Source organism: Rhea americana, unplaced genomic scaffold (genome assembly GCF_003343005.1).
Source record: "Rhea americana isolate MKP2758 unplaced genomic scaffold, rheAme1 scaffold_86, whole genome shotgun sequence".
Lineage (NCBI taxonomy): Eukaryota > Metazoa > Chordata > Aves > Rheiformes > Rheidae > Rhea > Rhea americana.
This window is the reverse complement of record NW_028187044.1, coordinates 3494080-3508566: the sequence shown is the minus strand read 5'-3', so window position 1 is coordinate 3508566 and position 14487 is coordinate 3494080. Positions and strand designations below refer to the sequence as shown.

Below are 14487 nucleotides of genomic sequence, written 5' to 3'. Positions count from 1 at the left end.
CTATTTCTTTCGCAACGTATACAACTCAAGCATCAACCCCTAATCATCTACTCTGCATATGCTGATGTTAAACTCCTTTGTCTAAATGATCTTATATCATACATCATGAAGAATTCATTCCTGTTCCTGTAGTTATTAAAATGATGTAAGAAAAGATAAATAAATTACAAGATAACGTTAAATAAATATTTTAAGGTATCTCAGGATATAAAATGCTCTGTCCAGAAGTTTACCATTACCATCGTATTACCAGATGAAACTGATCTACCTTAAAAACATGCATGCTCTAATTATTTTTAAATAACCTATGGAGAGATGATTGATAAAACTGCACAACTCCAAAGTGAATATTCAGTTATACTCAAAAGAAGTTAACCGTTATCTTATTCTCTAGAACTATCTAGAGGTTCACAAAACTGATTTTATCTTTGTTGCTTTCATCTTTAGAGTAGAATTGTACAAACTAGTAATGGCCAACCCACAGGCAACAGCTCTACAGCATGGTCCTCCAGTTTAATTCTTGATTTTATTAAGGAAGTAATTACACACTAATGCATCCGAATTCATTTTACTGCTGCCCTACTGCTGTTCCCAGTGAGGTGGGTCTGGTCAGCTGGAGTAACTCTCTTCTCACTGCATGAACTACATCCCTCTATTCAATACATAGCATGGAAAGAAAGCAAGCCTAGATACATAGGTAAATAAGTATTTACCAAAGCCTATACTTTTATATAGACACATACACACACATATGCATGTGTTTACAAGTGTTTACCAAAACTCTATTTCCTCTTAAAGAAGAGATTAAGAGAGGAGGGAAGAAAGTTGGGTATTTGTCTGCCCAGTACAGCTTCACAGGTCTTTGTGCCTCCCTTGGCCTGTTGTAGCTCCCACGCAATAGCAACGGCACTGAGTCACTATACGAGCTGTAAAAATGAGTCAAGCGTGCTCCAACCGATCTCGATCCACTGCACTGCTGGATGAAGGCASGACGGAACTGGCGTGCAGTTTCCCCTCCTTCCCTTTTGCAGGACAATACAAACAAAGAAGAAGGAAAAGAATTTGAACGGAAGTACCGATAATAGCTCCTCTCAGGACTATCACGTCTGGCTGGTCTCCACTAGGATATCTTTTATGCTTCCAAAGCTACTGGACTTCGATAAGCATCCTAGTTACGTACCTGTTCTCCTCTCCAGCCCCAAGATTTCTCACTTTACAAGCTTTCCTGTCCATCTGCAAAAACTTGGCCTTTATGCTCTTCTCGTGAAGCTCTGGTCTCGCCAACGCTCACGGGCAGCTACGCAAACCTTTCCTTCAGCTCGGCCGCTTGCTTTTCCCACACCTTACCCAGCGCTGCCATACATCCTCACACGCTGCTCCTTTCTTCGGAAGAGAAATACTGCTCTGATTTGTAACATGCAGATAGATAGCAGACAGGAAAGAGTAAAGGCCAAAAGTATCCTAAGTTAAGAGTGCACCATAGCAGGAAGCTGACAGCACTTAACCCTTCAACACATACTAAAAACCTGCCTCAAACTCTCTACCGCCTGTTTCAGCAAGAAGGCAGTGCCAAACTCAGCTCTGCAGCAGTAACAGAGACCTGCCCAATTAAGAAAAAGACCTTATACATATATACATGATATTCCATTAAGAAAAATCTATTTGCATTTTAGTTAGAGAGGGCCAATTTGAAACATTCTCAGTTCCAAATTCTACAGCAATATTCAGCTCTATATATAAATACAGAAAACTTGCTTCCAGCTAGAGAAACACCACTTAGAATTACTCGACTTGGAGAAGATAATTGATCTGGTATCACAGTTTGTGTCTTTCAGGTGGTAAATCGCTTAGAACTATTTAACATCCAGCAGGATACTCTTCTCTCAGTACTCCCAAACATTTACAGGACAGCAGAATATRAAGTTTTGCAAATGTTTATATTTGAACAGAACTTTACAACAAACAGACCATACTTTTTTCATGACTTAAATGATTCCTCGTGTTTCAAACACTAGAACTACTTTCTTTTTCCCTGTCAAATCTCTGAATATAAAGATGTCACCAAAGGCCATTTAAAATAAAAACCTGACTGCTGCTAAGCAACCCAAGAAACATCTTTACATGTGCAATTGTTTACTGCATTAAGAAGTTTCACACTTATTGAGAATCCACGTATTTTGGTCTCTAATGACAATAATGTTTTCCAAATAGAGGGAGAAAAGAAAATTCTGCAGTGTATGTTCATATTTCAAAAAAGCATTGCTTATACAGTACTAAAGATTTGATCAAATTTATTCAGTTTCTGCACATGGAATTGATTAAAAACCAATTCTTTCTTATCCTCTATTTTATGCACACTCCAGAAGTACATTTCCTAAAGAAAAATGGCACTTACATTTGTTTAAAAAAAAAAAAGCACTGAAATTCTTTTCCACTATATAAGACAGTATTTTAAAAATGTATTCCATAGCCAGGCTCTTTAAAGGCAGTGGTATTTTAACAGCTCTAACTGCCTATAAACAAAAGCCACTCAATGTAATATAATATTTCACCATTCTATAACACTTCTCATCCATGAATGCACAATACGTTCAGGAAAAAAAAAAAGAAAAGAAAAGAAAAAGACATCAAGTCTTTGAAGCAGATCACGATGAAATATTTTCACTTATTTTCATGCCACAATAAAGATGATATAGATATGTATTACACATTTGAACTATACACATTTGAACTATACACAAATATATATATATTTGTGCCTTTAAAATACACATTACAAATGCACTTTATTAATAACTATTCTCAATATTTTAATATTTCCTTTCTCTTACAAAGATGGATTCTTTCCTCTTCACTACTGAATTTACTGGAAGGAAACTGTTAAAGGCATTTCCAACCTCACAGACCTATTATAACCTCATTAATCAAGGGAGAAGTCACCTACATGACAAAAAAGTCACAGCTGTCAGTAGCTTAGGGTAGTAGAGTGGAAGATGAAGCAACTTACATGTACAAATAAACAGATTTGGTTTAAAACAAAGATTTTCATTAAGTGATTAACTTTTCACTCATCATGGTTATTGTAGTACAATGTAATATTCTGTATAAGAACTACCTTATAACAAAGTTTGTGGTTGAACTATATTGCAAACAGTTCACAGAATCTCAGTTTATATTCCCTCAAGCAATTCAATTATCTTACCATAACGGTCGGGAGGAATATCTTCAAAATACATCTACATTTGCTAAAGCTGTGCATAACATAAAAATGCTTCAATGCACTGCTTAATTGACCTAATATTTATTTTGGAATTAAGGATTTAATTTTTAACATTTCTCAAGATGCTTAGTCTTAAGTTACCACTCTCATATATTTAACTGCCATAAATTTAATACAGGCACACACTAAGCAGAACAGAGCCAATAAAAATAGATATAATCAAAGCCCTCCATTCACACAAAGTTATTGGCAATGGGGAAAAGGCAAATTTAAAGGTTAGTTTAAACTACTAATCCAGAATGGTCATAGAGATTCCAGAAAAACAGACTGCTTATAATGGAAAAAAGTGTCATCACCTGTTAGAATCGAGCAAAATAAAAAGCTTTTTATAACCAAAAAGGAAAGGTAGTGAAAAATACATTTAAAACTTTGGAATATCTGATAACCTCACCATGAAACTTTAGAATACTGACACACTTACATGTTAAAACTCTATACAGAAAGATACTAAGAGTACAAATAGATGRCAGAATGGAGCAGGGGTTGCGTGCCTGTGTATATGTTACATCAAAAAAAAGTTTCAGTCTTTGATCATGTACATATGTGAATTAAAAAAAAATACAATAAACCACTAGTATTATTTATCTTTCTAAGTCCAATTATCAATTAACACTGTTTCCTTCAGGCCAGATGTACCGCTGATTTCCAGAGCTGCTATGTTATAAACCATTTAGTTGAATTGCATTATAAAAGCGGTTTAAGTTTTCCTCACAAGGAAATATAGCATAGAACCAAGAATGAAGTTTAACTAGATAAGGTCAGTAATCTGATCTGTTGCTTGAGGAACAGAAATAGCATATTGGTTTTGTTTGCTAGTCATGTCACTGCTAACAAGGGCAACAAGATCCTTCCCACCAAAGGAGTCAGAAATGGTAACATTTGTCAATATTTTTAAAATTTCTACCCAAATTATAAACTTATTTCACTTGAATGATCTGGAATGAGAACACTTAATTTTTCCTCATTTGGCATTTTTAAATGCATTTATTTGTAATATATTACCTCCAAAAACTGCATTATACTCCAGCATCTAAAACAGAAACATGCTGCAGCATTCTTATAGTTATAAATAGAATTAAACTTATCCTTGCAAGTAAAAAGTTTTAGAGTATGACTGAAAGACTTACTATAATGGTTATCCCAGAGCTTCTTAAAGAAAATGTTAAGGGGGGTGGGGGAGCAGAGGAGTAGGGAACAGAAAAGCCTATTTGCAGCAGCAGAGAAAAAACCATCCACTAAAGCAACAGTACTAAAAAGAAATTCTTCAGTATCTGTATACTACAGGCCTCAAAATAATGTTATAAGCACAACGATTACTGCATGTTTTTTCCTCGAAACAATTCTTACAGACCTTATTCACATCATATCCTTTTAGTGGAAAATTGACGTGAGACTCTACGAAGCCTCCAAGGCCTGGCCTGTAAAGAAGTTTAGCAAATGGAAAATGGAAGGCTCATGCTTCAGTTGCATCTACACATGTTCCCGACAGGCAAAACGCCAAGTAAGAGGAACGAGGAGTCACTGTTTTCTCAAATTAATATTTGAGAGAAAAACTTATCCATACAGATTTATCAGGTTTTCTACATAATAAGTATTTTTCACAAGCAACACATACACAATAGCTAATCATTCGACTTACGCTGCAACATGGCATTCAAGGCCACTTTGTAGCTGGCACTGCCCTGACCGACTTACTACCTCTGAGAGCAGGCTCAATGGTCAAAATAGACTGCAGAAGGGAAAACAATTTCATCAAGGTCTCAAGGCAGATCAATGGACGATACAGCTCCCAGTCCAGCAATATTTCTATTAGACTGCATTGGCACCTCTCTAGAGGTGTAGCAACAGCTAGAACACTTAACTACACAGGCAGGTATCATTTATCACATGGTAATTAAGTCCTCAGAATAATCTTCAACTAATCAGATTCTGCTATGTGCTCTGGTAAGCGACCTCCTGAAGTGACTGCAGTGTGCTCCAAAATCCCTTAGCTCCTCATAAAATTGTTAAAAAAAAAACACGGATCTGTACAGGGATCTGGGGAATAAAAACCAGATAATGTAAAAAAAACTATCAATTAAAGTAGCAGCTTTATTCTGCAGCAGTTCTAAAACTGTTGATCAAGATATCAAATTCAAAGGAGCAACTGCTTGCAGTTTCGCCTTTTTGGAGACTGTCAGAACGACTGGAAATCCCATACTTATAAGTACGGTATAAGTATAGTATTACCTTTCTCATCACAAGTGATATATTTATGAAAAAAACAAAGCAAAACAAAAACACAAAACACCAGACTTCTCCATCCCTGAAGAAACGAACCCTACAGAACTAACAAGCTCTCTAGTTTGTTCTTGCTCATACATGATGCACTTAACAAGAGACTTTCAAAGGGGGTATATTGAGCAACAAGCTTTTCTGTGGTTTATACAATGGATTCCAAGTGATACAGATAATGCAACTTTGCTCTAATCTTAGCTGCATTAAGAAGTCCTTCTTCCCTAAGTTGCTAATGTGACATCAGTAAGAATTTAAGGCTCAGTGGGAGGACACAGTATGAACCATAGCATGAAATCCACAAACTATAGCACTTCAAGCAGCGAAACCACTCCAGCAGGCAATCAACTCCCACGGCTTAGTCAGTGAACCTCTAATTAGTTTATCCCATTTGTGTAAGTGAACTCTAATGCCTCAATCTACATTTAGGCAATTAAAGAACACAAAGCTACCTCAAGTCAATTAAATCCATTGCAGACTTGCTCTACAAGTCACTTTAAGGGAGCAGAGCCACGCTACCCAACGCATCCCTGCAGCACGGTGGCAGCAGAGCGTGGCCAGCCAGGCCGCCAGCCTCCCTCCCTCCCAGGGGCCCCCTCCTCTTACACCACGGGCCGCAAAGCCCCACGCAAGACTGCAGCCGGACACATCACCGACGCTTCCTTGCACGGGATGGGGAAGGACCTGAGAGTGCCCACAGGACACTGCCAACGGCTCCTGCAGCAGCCACTGCCTGCCGCCACAGCAGCAGAGGTCCAGTCCTYCTACGGTACAGGCTCTACATATTCACGTATCATCTTCTGCATGCGCAGCACATCTAGCYACACAGCAGGAGAAACGTTGCAATATGTCATCAGAAAGTACCAAGCACAACTGTATTTTTCAAGTCTGCGCAAGCTATTGAAATACAGATTTTGCTGGGGATTTTCAGTTGTTCTCAGCATTGCTTATTTAAAGCTCTGGCCACATCAATATCTAAGGCAGACTATCTAAATATTTTCTTAATATTTGTTTACATATTGACAACAAATAAGGAAATAAGACAAAAGACAGCCTCAGCACCAGAAATAATAGAGGGGCAAAAATAAAAAAGAAAATATAAGGAACAAGAGGGCCAGCCATCCCAAAATTTTGATCTTGGCTGTTCATTGTGAAACGACATTTCCCAAACAAGGGCCAATGAGGCCAGCGACCAGCAACTGACCTGCAAAACCGTCACACATATCAACAACAACAAAAAAAATTCTTGAAACACTAAAATGGAAACATTGATTTGCAATGATCAGTCTAAATTTAGGAACCACTATCACAAGTTGTAAAATGGTAAGTGCCTGAAGAACAGCAGTAAGCATATTAAAATATAGAACAWGAACAAAAATACAAAAACATTTAGTAATTTTCTAACTGTTCAAGAAAAATGCAGGTTAAAAATGCAAAGGCAACATATGGTGSTTAAAATCCTCCATGAAGACCAGAAACTGCAAATATGAGGCTTCTTCCAATTGTCTGAAGAAGGCCACATCCACTTCTTCCTCATCAGGCCAGACGTTCACCCAGAAGAGGGGTAAGAGCTTCCCGATAATGCTGCCCTGTAGACACTTCCTTATTTGTATACCTTCTTTATTTATATGGCCTGCTTTCTGTCATACTAGAACTACATAGCCCAGATAATGGCCAGGAAAGACCAGTATAGCTACACGCCCACCAACCGCTATTCCTGGAATTGGATTTTCAGCATTAAAAAAAAAAAGAAAAAAAAAATCAAACCTATTTACGCTGGTAGGCGAGTGATTTACCCGTTCCAGGCACTCTCTCTCTACTCTGTAGATGACCGGATTCCCCTAACGGGAACACCCATCTTTTCTTACATACGCATCAAGARTTTTTTTTCCCAGTTTCCAGAAACTACACTATTATGTAGAAATATGGCAGAACTTGTTGAATAACCTGACTCTTCACAGATTGCTGTTGGCTAGTGAGAAAACAGCATGAAGGTTGTGACTCTCTRGGTTTTCTATTGACGATTACAGTTATTTCAACAGATCTACATACACAGTGAACTAGCAAAGGGGTCTTATCTCACATTAATAAAGAGTTACTCCTTGCATATTTTCTTTTGTTTGGTTCTAACCTGTGATAAGGCAGAGAGRCTCCTTTTATATTACAAATGCACTTATTATCTTCAAAATTGAAAAAGCTATTTCTGTTATTTCAGCCTTTCAAGAAAACATTCTCTCACACAACATCAAAGAACCTGTAAGAGGAAGGTTCTTTTTTTAAAAATGTATTTCTATTCCAGTAAACAAGAGATCATTGTAGAAATCTTACACTTTACATAAATCAGCTATAAAAGTCAGTGAAACATGGAAAGTTACATGACTGCACGTAATATAGTCATACTGATCTTAACTCGATAAATTGAGAGCTTGAACATAAACAAGAGAACAGATACTGACTTTTGGAAATGTTTTGTTAGCCTCAAGAAATGTTTCAGTTACTGAATTCAAAAATCTTTCCAAAACCTACTACTGACTGACTAGTAAAGTCTTAAAGAAGGAATTCTTAAATCAAGTACACTGTCCTTGAGCCAGGAGTAAGTACACACAATTAATAAGCTATCAGATATCCAACTCCAGTGTGTTCAGTCCTAGGTGTTATGCTCAAAGTACAYGAAAATTACTACAGAACCTTTTTAGTAAAGGTCATTCCTGTAAAAAACAAASACACACACACTTACATCAGTTCTTCAACACAAAGCTCTAAAACTGAAGAAAACTAGCATGTTTCACTGTTAGACAGGCATAAAGCCAAGAGCCTGAAATAAGCACTCAAAATAGGACATATTTTCCAATGGAGGTAAAGATTACAATATAACCAACAGGAATGTGCAAGCCAGCAATACTTAACTTAGTAGTTCATGCCAAACCATGATAGTCCGTTGTACTACTTTAAAAATACTGAAACTTGAGAAAGTGGTATTATTACAATTGTTAACAAAGGAATGCAAGAACATTTTTAAACTACAAGTCACACAAATTCATTTCATATATTTATTTTTGTAGAAATAGGCTATTCAGCACTTTGGGGATTTGAAAGCTTGACAAAGAAYTAGAACTTTTTTTCTGCTACACATTAAGTTAAACACCAAATGTAAATGCTATTAGAAAGGTTCCAGTTACCCCACAACTATGTCCTTGTCCAGGTTATGCTGATACTTTGATACTTTGCCAGTTWAAAAAAAAAATCACAATTTAGTAGAATAACATTTTCTTCCTTTCAGRAAAAAAAACTTTCAAACTCTTATTTTAATATGCTCTAAACACAGTTATTAAATAAGAAGCTGGTCAAAGAAAAGACATTCATACCTCTCAGCTTCAACAGTAACATGGAGAATTTTAAACAGAAAGATAAATCAACAGCATTTAGCATTTGTAAATTCAGTTATAAGTGAGGTTCACTGTTCATTCCATGATCATTCRTGACCATAGTACAGCTTTTACTGTACAGATCTCTGCAGCCATCATAACAACAAAAAAAAAAATAGAAGAATTACTAAGCAGTAATTTCTGCTTAGCAGTTCAAGTACATTTTGCATTTTGATGATCAGTACACAACTTGCCATCTTCATATAGAAACCAGAGTCAGGACATTTCTGTTTAAGTTAACACATTAAGCAGCTAACTTTGTCTAAATCTATTAAATCATGTTTTCAATGACTAGCCTCTAATAAAACTGTTTATAAGAAAATCACAGCATACACCTAGTTTGACTAGAGCATCTTCATCCTCTGATATGCTCAGCTTCTTCAAGCATTTTTTCCTCATGATACATTTGCTTGTCATGCTTAGAAAAACATTCCCGTATCAATTTCATTTATCACACTCAGTAACTGAGGCAAACTAGTACAGAAGTCTAAGACAAGCACTAAAGGARCACTTTCACACATAGTTATGTCTTAAAGGTGTATTTTCCCTACTTAATTGCAGAAAGTTTCATCAGACAGATCCGCAATGGGTTATCATCCAGGCATCAGAGCTAGAYGTTACCTAAGTACTGTCTTTGCATTGAGCAATGAGCTCAAGGGTGAACTTCAGGCAAAGGAGTCTTCAACAATTTACTTCCAATAAATAGCTTTACAGTAAATATGTAATTTTTACTAAGATGAAGTGTTAAAAAAGAAGATAGTTATCTGACTTCTCTCCAAAACAACTGGGACTTGATTTGGCAGAACAGTATCATGCTTGAGCATTTTTTCTTTGACTTTTCAAACTCTCCATCACAGGGCAAAGAGCTCCAAAAGTAAGTGAGTAAAATAGGGAGTGCTTAYGGAAGTCTAAGAGCAGATGGAGAGAGAGCCATACAAATGTACTGAAATGAGCTACTTGTACTGACAGTTTGTATTAATCTTGAACTTTAGTCCTCCTAATCCTTGCTGCCTGAATAATAAGTGATCCTTTATTATTTTTAAAAATTAGGTCTATGTTCATTCATGTTATCTGCATTAAGATGTGACATGATTCCTGTAAATTTTGATCTACTTCAGTTAATGTGGGAAGGAACAAATCACAGTCAGTACTAAATCAGCACAAGACATTGCTGTTTTCCAAGACTCTCATCCTGTATCAACAGAACTTTTGTCTGAGTATGATCTCAAAGACTACGTTTGTGGCACTGATTACTTTTCAAATTTTCCCAAATTCATTGTTCAGTGCTTTTTTTGTGTTTGTTTAATCAAGAAACAAGAAAATTGTTAAATTAACTCACGAAAAAAAACAAAGAGCCAACAATAAGACATAGTAAAAAGCCACCAGATCCCAAAGCTAAAAGGTTACCCAAAATAGTCCCCAAATATTTAAAAAAAAAAAAAAAGAAAAAAAAAAAAAAAAAGAAGAAAGGAAAAAAAAGTTACTGGTATAATCCCTTCATAGCAAACTGGAGAGATTAAGACATATCATGCAAAAGAAAAAGAGGCTGGCTGTTTTTTTTTGTTTGTTTGTTTTTTGGAGCTATATGGTAAACTTAGGTTTATTGATGGCCGCTGCATTAATTTTTATTTTACACTTTTGGGATGGCTTTAAGTTTAATGTTTTTCATTTTTCTAATAATACTCAGTTGCTATAGTAACAGAGACTCAAATAATCACTAAATAAATCATTCCATAGTATTAGATCACCCGAGTGTTCACTAGAACCTAGAGCACTGCAGCCATAATTAATATGGGTACTATGAAATATTGTCTTTAATGATACGTCACTACTAAGAAATGATACGTCACTACTAAGAAGAACGGCCAAACCATTTTAGTCCTATTTGCTTCCTCAAAAATTAATTTCTCTACTCTGAGGAGATCTCTTCATCAATAAACTCTGATAAAGACATCCAGCGCAAGAAACAGCTTATCTCACTGTAAACGCTGATATTTGTGTACTGAACATTACTGCAGTCATCTATGATCAATATTATCTGTTATCAATAACATGATAATACAAAACAGTCTGATACACAAATTGACTTTGTGATTTAAAGTTTTCACTAGAACATCTGTGTTTTCTGGAATTCTATATAGAGGAAATAAAGCTCTTTGTCAAGCTTCCTCTATCTTTCATTTAATAGACTTATCTTGAGGCTAGTTGGAATCAAACTTTGAGATGAACAGAAATGAACAGAATGAGAAGAATGAAAATATCAAAATAGTTATTTCAATGTGATAAAAAAGAAAGAATAAGCAGAACCCTCAAACCCATCAATAGGCTCTCACACCTCAGTACAGATTTGGCTTCTGCTTCAGCAGCTATTGGAAATAAGCTAGCCATATCAATTGTTTTTGAAAACAGAATACCTTAATTTCTTGCTACAGCACTTGCACAAATTTTCTGAATTTTGTTTCTTAAATTAAGGTACCCAAGTCCCCACTCCACCCATAAACCCATGCACACAGCCTGCTGCAACCAGATGAGTCTTGCTGAAATCATCATTGTCTCTCAAGAAGTTATCCACACAACATCAACTGCAGAAAAGATGAAAAACAATTACAGCAGAGATGTATGCAGGATTCATGAAAGCAGTCAAAAAATATGATATGTAACAAAAGCATAAAACCTAACGCTACCCTTCCTCAACTTCTGACTGCTCCTTACATTTCATCATCAGTAAAGCAAATAACCTATGTTGACTAACAGAAAAATAAGCAAGAATGAGAACATTTCCTGAAAAGGTTTCTTCAACAGATGCTCTTTAAAACTTGGCTTTAAAGACAACTGAATTAAAGATATTGTTTTCTCACCTTCCTGTAAGTGGACACTTGTAATGAAGAGGCTGGAAGTTTTTACATCATTTAAAAAAAAAAGTTTCAGAAGCATAAGCACATTCTCCAGGAGATGGTACAAACAGCAATAGAAGAACTTTAAGCACCTGACACAGTTAAAAAGCTGTGTTTACACCAGCTCAGATTTATTTTATCTATTTGTAAAGTTGCCTGCTTACTCCTGGAAATTAGAGACCTGATCATCACCACATAGAATAAAGAGGCGCCTTCCTGCCCCAATGGTATTTTTTGTCTGTTCCAAGACCTTCCARAGGAGGATGCAGCACCACCACCATCAGGGAACATGACCTAAAACTTGCCCAGTGTAAGTAAGAGCAACTTTCTGAAGATGGGACAACACTTCTTTCCCATTGTTCCTTTCCCACCAGGAGACAGTTAAAGTTATACTTCCAAAAACTGGCCATCAAGGGGGAGGAGGAAAGGAAGAGGATAAAAAAAACAAAACAACAACAACAACAACAACAAAAACCCTTGGTTTGTGATCAGCAATAACAAACTGAATTTTGGGGTACTATTTACAGGTCTAATTTGAGATGCTGTATGTGACATCTTGGGCAAATTACTCTGTGCTTTCGCACTTTACTTTAAAAAAAAAAGGAAAAGGAAAACAAAAAAAGAATACCAAAAAAACAACACAACTACACACAACCTATCCCAAAGAGAAGAAGTCAAGAGGTATAATAAAAATTTGTCAAGTACTGAGAGGAAATGGAATGAAAGTACTAGTATTTAACAAACAGTTCAGAGTTTTCTGACAGAAAGGACTACTGTGTTTGTCTCATGTTTCCYAATAAATCTGTTTTTTTTAATTACTAATGACCAGAAAGCTTATGTTTTCACATAAAACCACTTATTACTGAGTTCAGCATGTGCTGTTCTTCACAAAAAGGATACTGAATACAAAAACCATCTAAAGCATGTGTTCTGGAACGTATATAAAACAATCTATCACTAAAAAACCACGCACACACATTCTACTCGCGCTTGCTTAGTGTACTCTGTATCAAGCATTAACTTTTTAGTACACTCTTACACAGATACACAAAGAAGAAGAACTCTCCTGAAAACAGATGAGAAAACAGGAAGTTACACATTTTGATGGAGGCTACTTCTGGATAACACCAATTATACAATATTTGGATTCTGCTTATAAGCTGTGTTTACCGACCTCCCATGCTTACTACCTCAAGCAGTAGGACAGCCTGTGGGATGAGATAATGGAAATTTCTTTCACTGGTAGAGGAAAGATTTCAGTCTTATAGCTTTGTAACTTTTGACCTTTTTCACTGCCATTTCATACACACAAATACTTCAGCTTTTCAAAATCCATCCATCTGTGCTTAAATTTTGAGACACTTCGATGAGCGCATCTTTATAACTAGTTGTTTCTTCCTATAATAATTCTGAATTCCTTACTCTTACTGCATTACATAATGGGATTTTTCTGCTAGCACTAAAGAATTAACAGATTAAAGATTAACCCACCCCCAGGAGAAAGAATCTCATTTCAAAAAATTCCAGCCGCTGCAATCAYCAAGACAAGCTGCACATTTCCAGGGGACGACCCAACTCACCCGCTCCTTTTACCTGGGAGCTCTGGCACCCTCCCCACCTGCGGAAGGTAAAGGACAGGCAGTTTTTGAGAGAGTGAGTGAAACAACTCCCAGGTGTCGTGCCATACGAACGACAGCAAAGTATCTGTCAGGTCTTTTTGAAGACTTGCACAAAAACCTGAACTGTCGCGTAACTGGAAGTCGCAAAGGAGCGGTCTCAAGCCCAACGCGGTCCCTCTTCCAGCACGCCACGGTCCTCCTCGGCGGATCCGACCGCGACCTGCTGTAACTAAGAGCTGACAGCGCAAAGGGCRGACGGCGCCGGGGGGCTCCTGCACCCGGGACGAGCCGCCGGCCGCGGCCCGCTCGCCTCTGCGGAGCGGGGGCGGCTACTGCTGCGCCTCTGCCGCGCGGTGCAGAACGCTGCCACCGCAACTCCCGCCGAGAGTCGCGAAATTCAACACACGCCGGGACCAAGCAYGTACTCTCGGGGGGGAAGGAGAGGGAAATAAAGAAAGGAGGCGTCCAGGGCAGGAGAGATGCCCGCTGCACCTCGCCCCGTCCCCACCGCTCTCCCGGGAAGTTGCGAAACTCCCGGCGCGGAGGGCTCAGCGCCCCCGGCGGGGCTCGGGGAAGGCTCCGAGGAGGAGGAGGAGCCGGGAGGACACCCGCGTCCCCGCGGGCAGGCAGGCGGCCCCCTCCCCGCCCCGGCGGGACCCCGCCGTGCCGCGGCGCCCCGGGCCCAGCCCGCCCCCGCTCCCGACGCCGGCGGAGGCCGCGGCGCTGGCGGCGGGCAGGGGCGGCCGCGGCCCCCGCGCCGCCCGCCCTCACCTTGGAGCATGGCCTCCAGTTTCTTCCTGTCCACCCGGAATCGCTCCTCGCCCCACTCGGGGCTGTGCGGGGCCCGCGGCGGGCCGGCCGAGTCCTCCTCGGAGCCGGGCACCGGCGAGTCGGCGCTGCGCTCGCTGTTGGAGCCCGCGTCGGAGAGCGGCGGCTGCTGCAGGTACCCGCTCAGCGGGTCGCGCGGCGCCGCCATGGCGCTGCCCGGCGGCGCC

At 38.7% G+C, this 14487-nt stretch overlaps 1 protein-coding gene across 1 annotated transcript in view; it reads right to left on the bottom strand.

Moving 5' to 3' along the window:
• The window catches only part of BICC1 (BicC family RNA binding protein 1), a 111976-nt gene extending 97495 nt beyond the window's left edge, over positions 1-14481 (bottom strand). The window contains exon 1 of the mRNA XM_085323661.1: positions 14264-14481. Coding sequence (XP_085179787.1) covers positions 14264-14468 — 205 coding nt within the window. The 5' untranslated portion in view covers positions 14469-14481. The remainder of the gene's footprint in view (positions 1-14263) is intronic.
• Between the last annotated feature and the right edge of the window lie 6 nt (positions 14482-14487).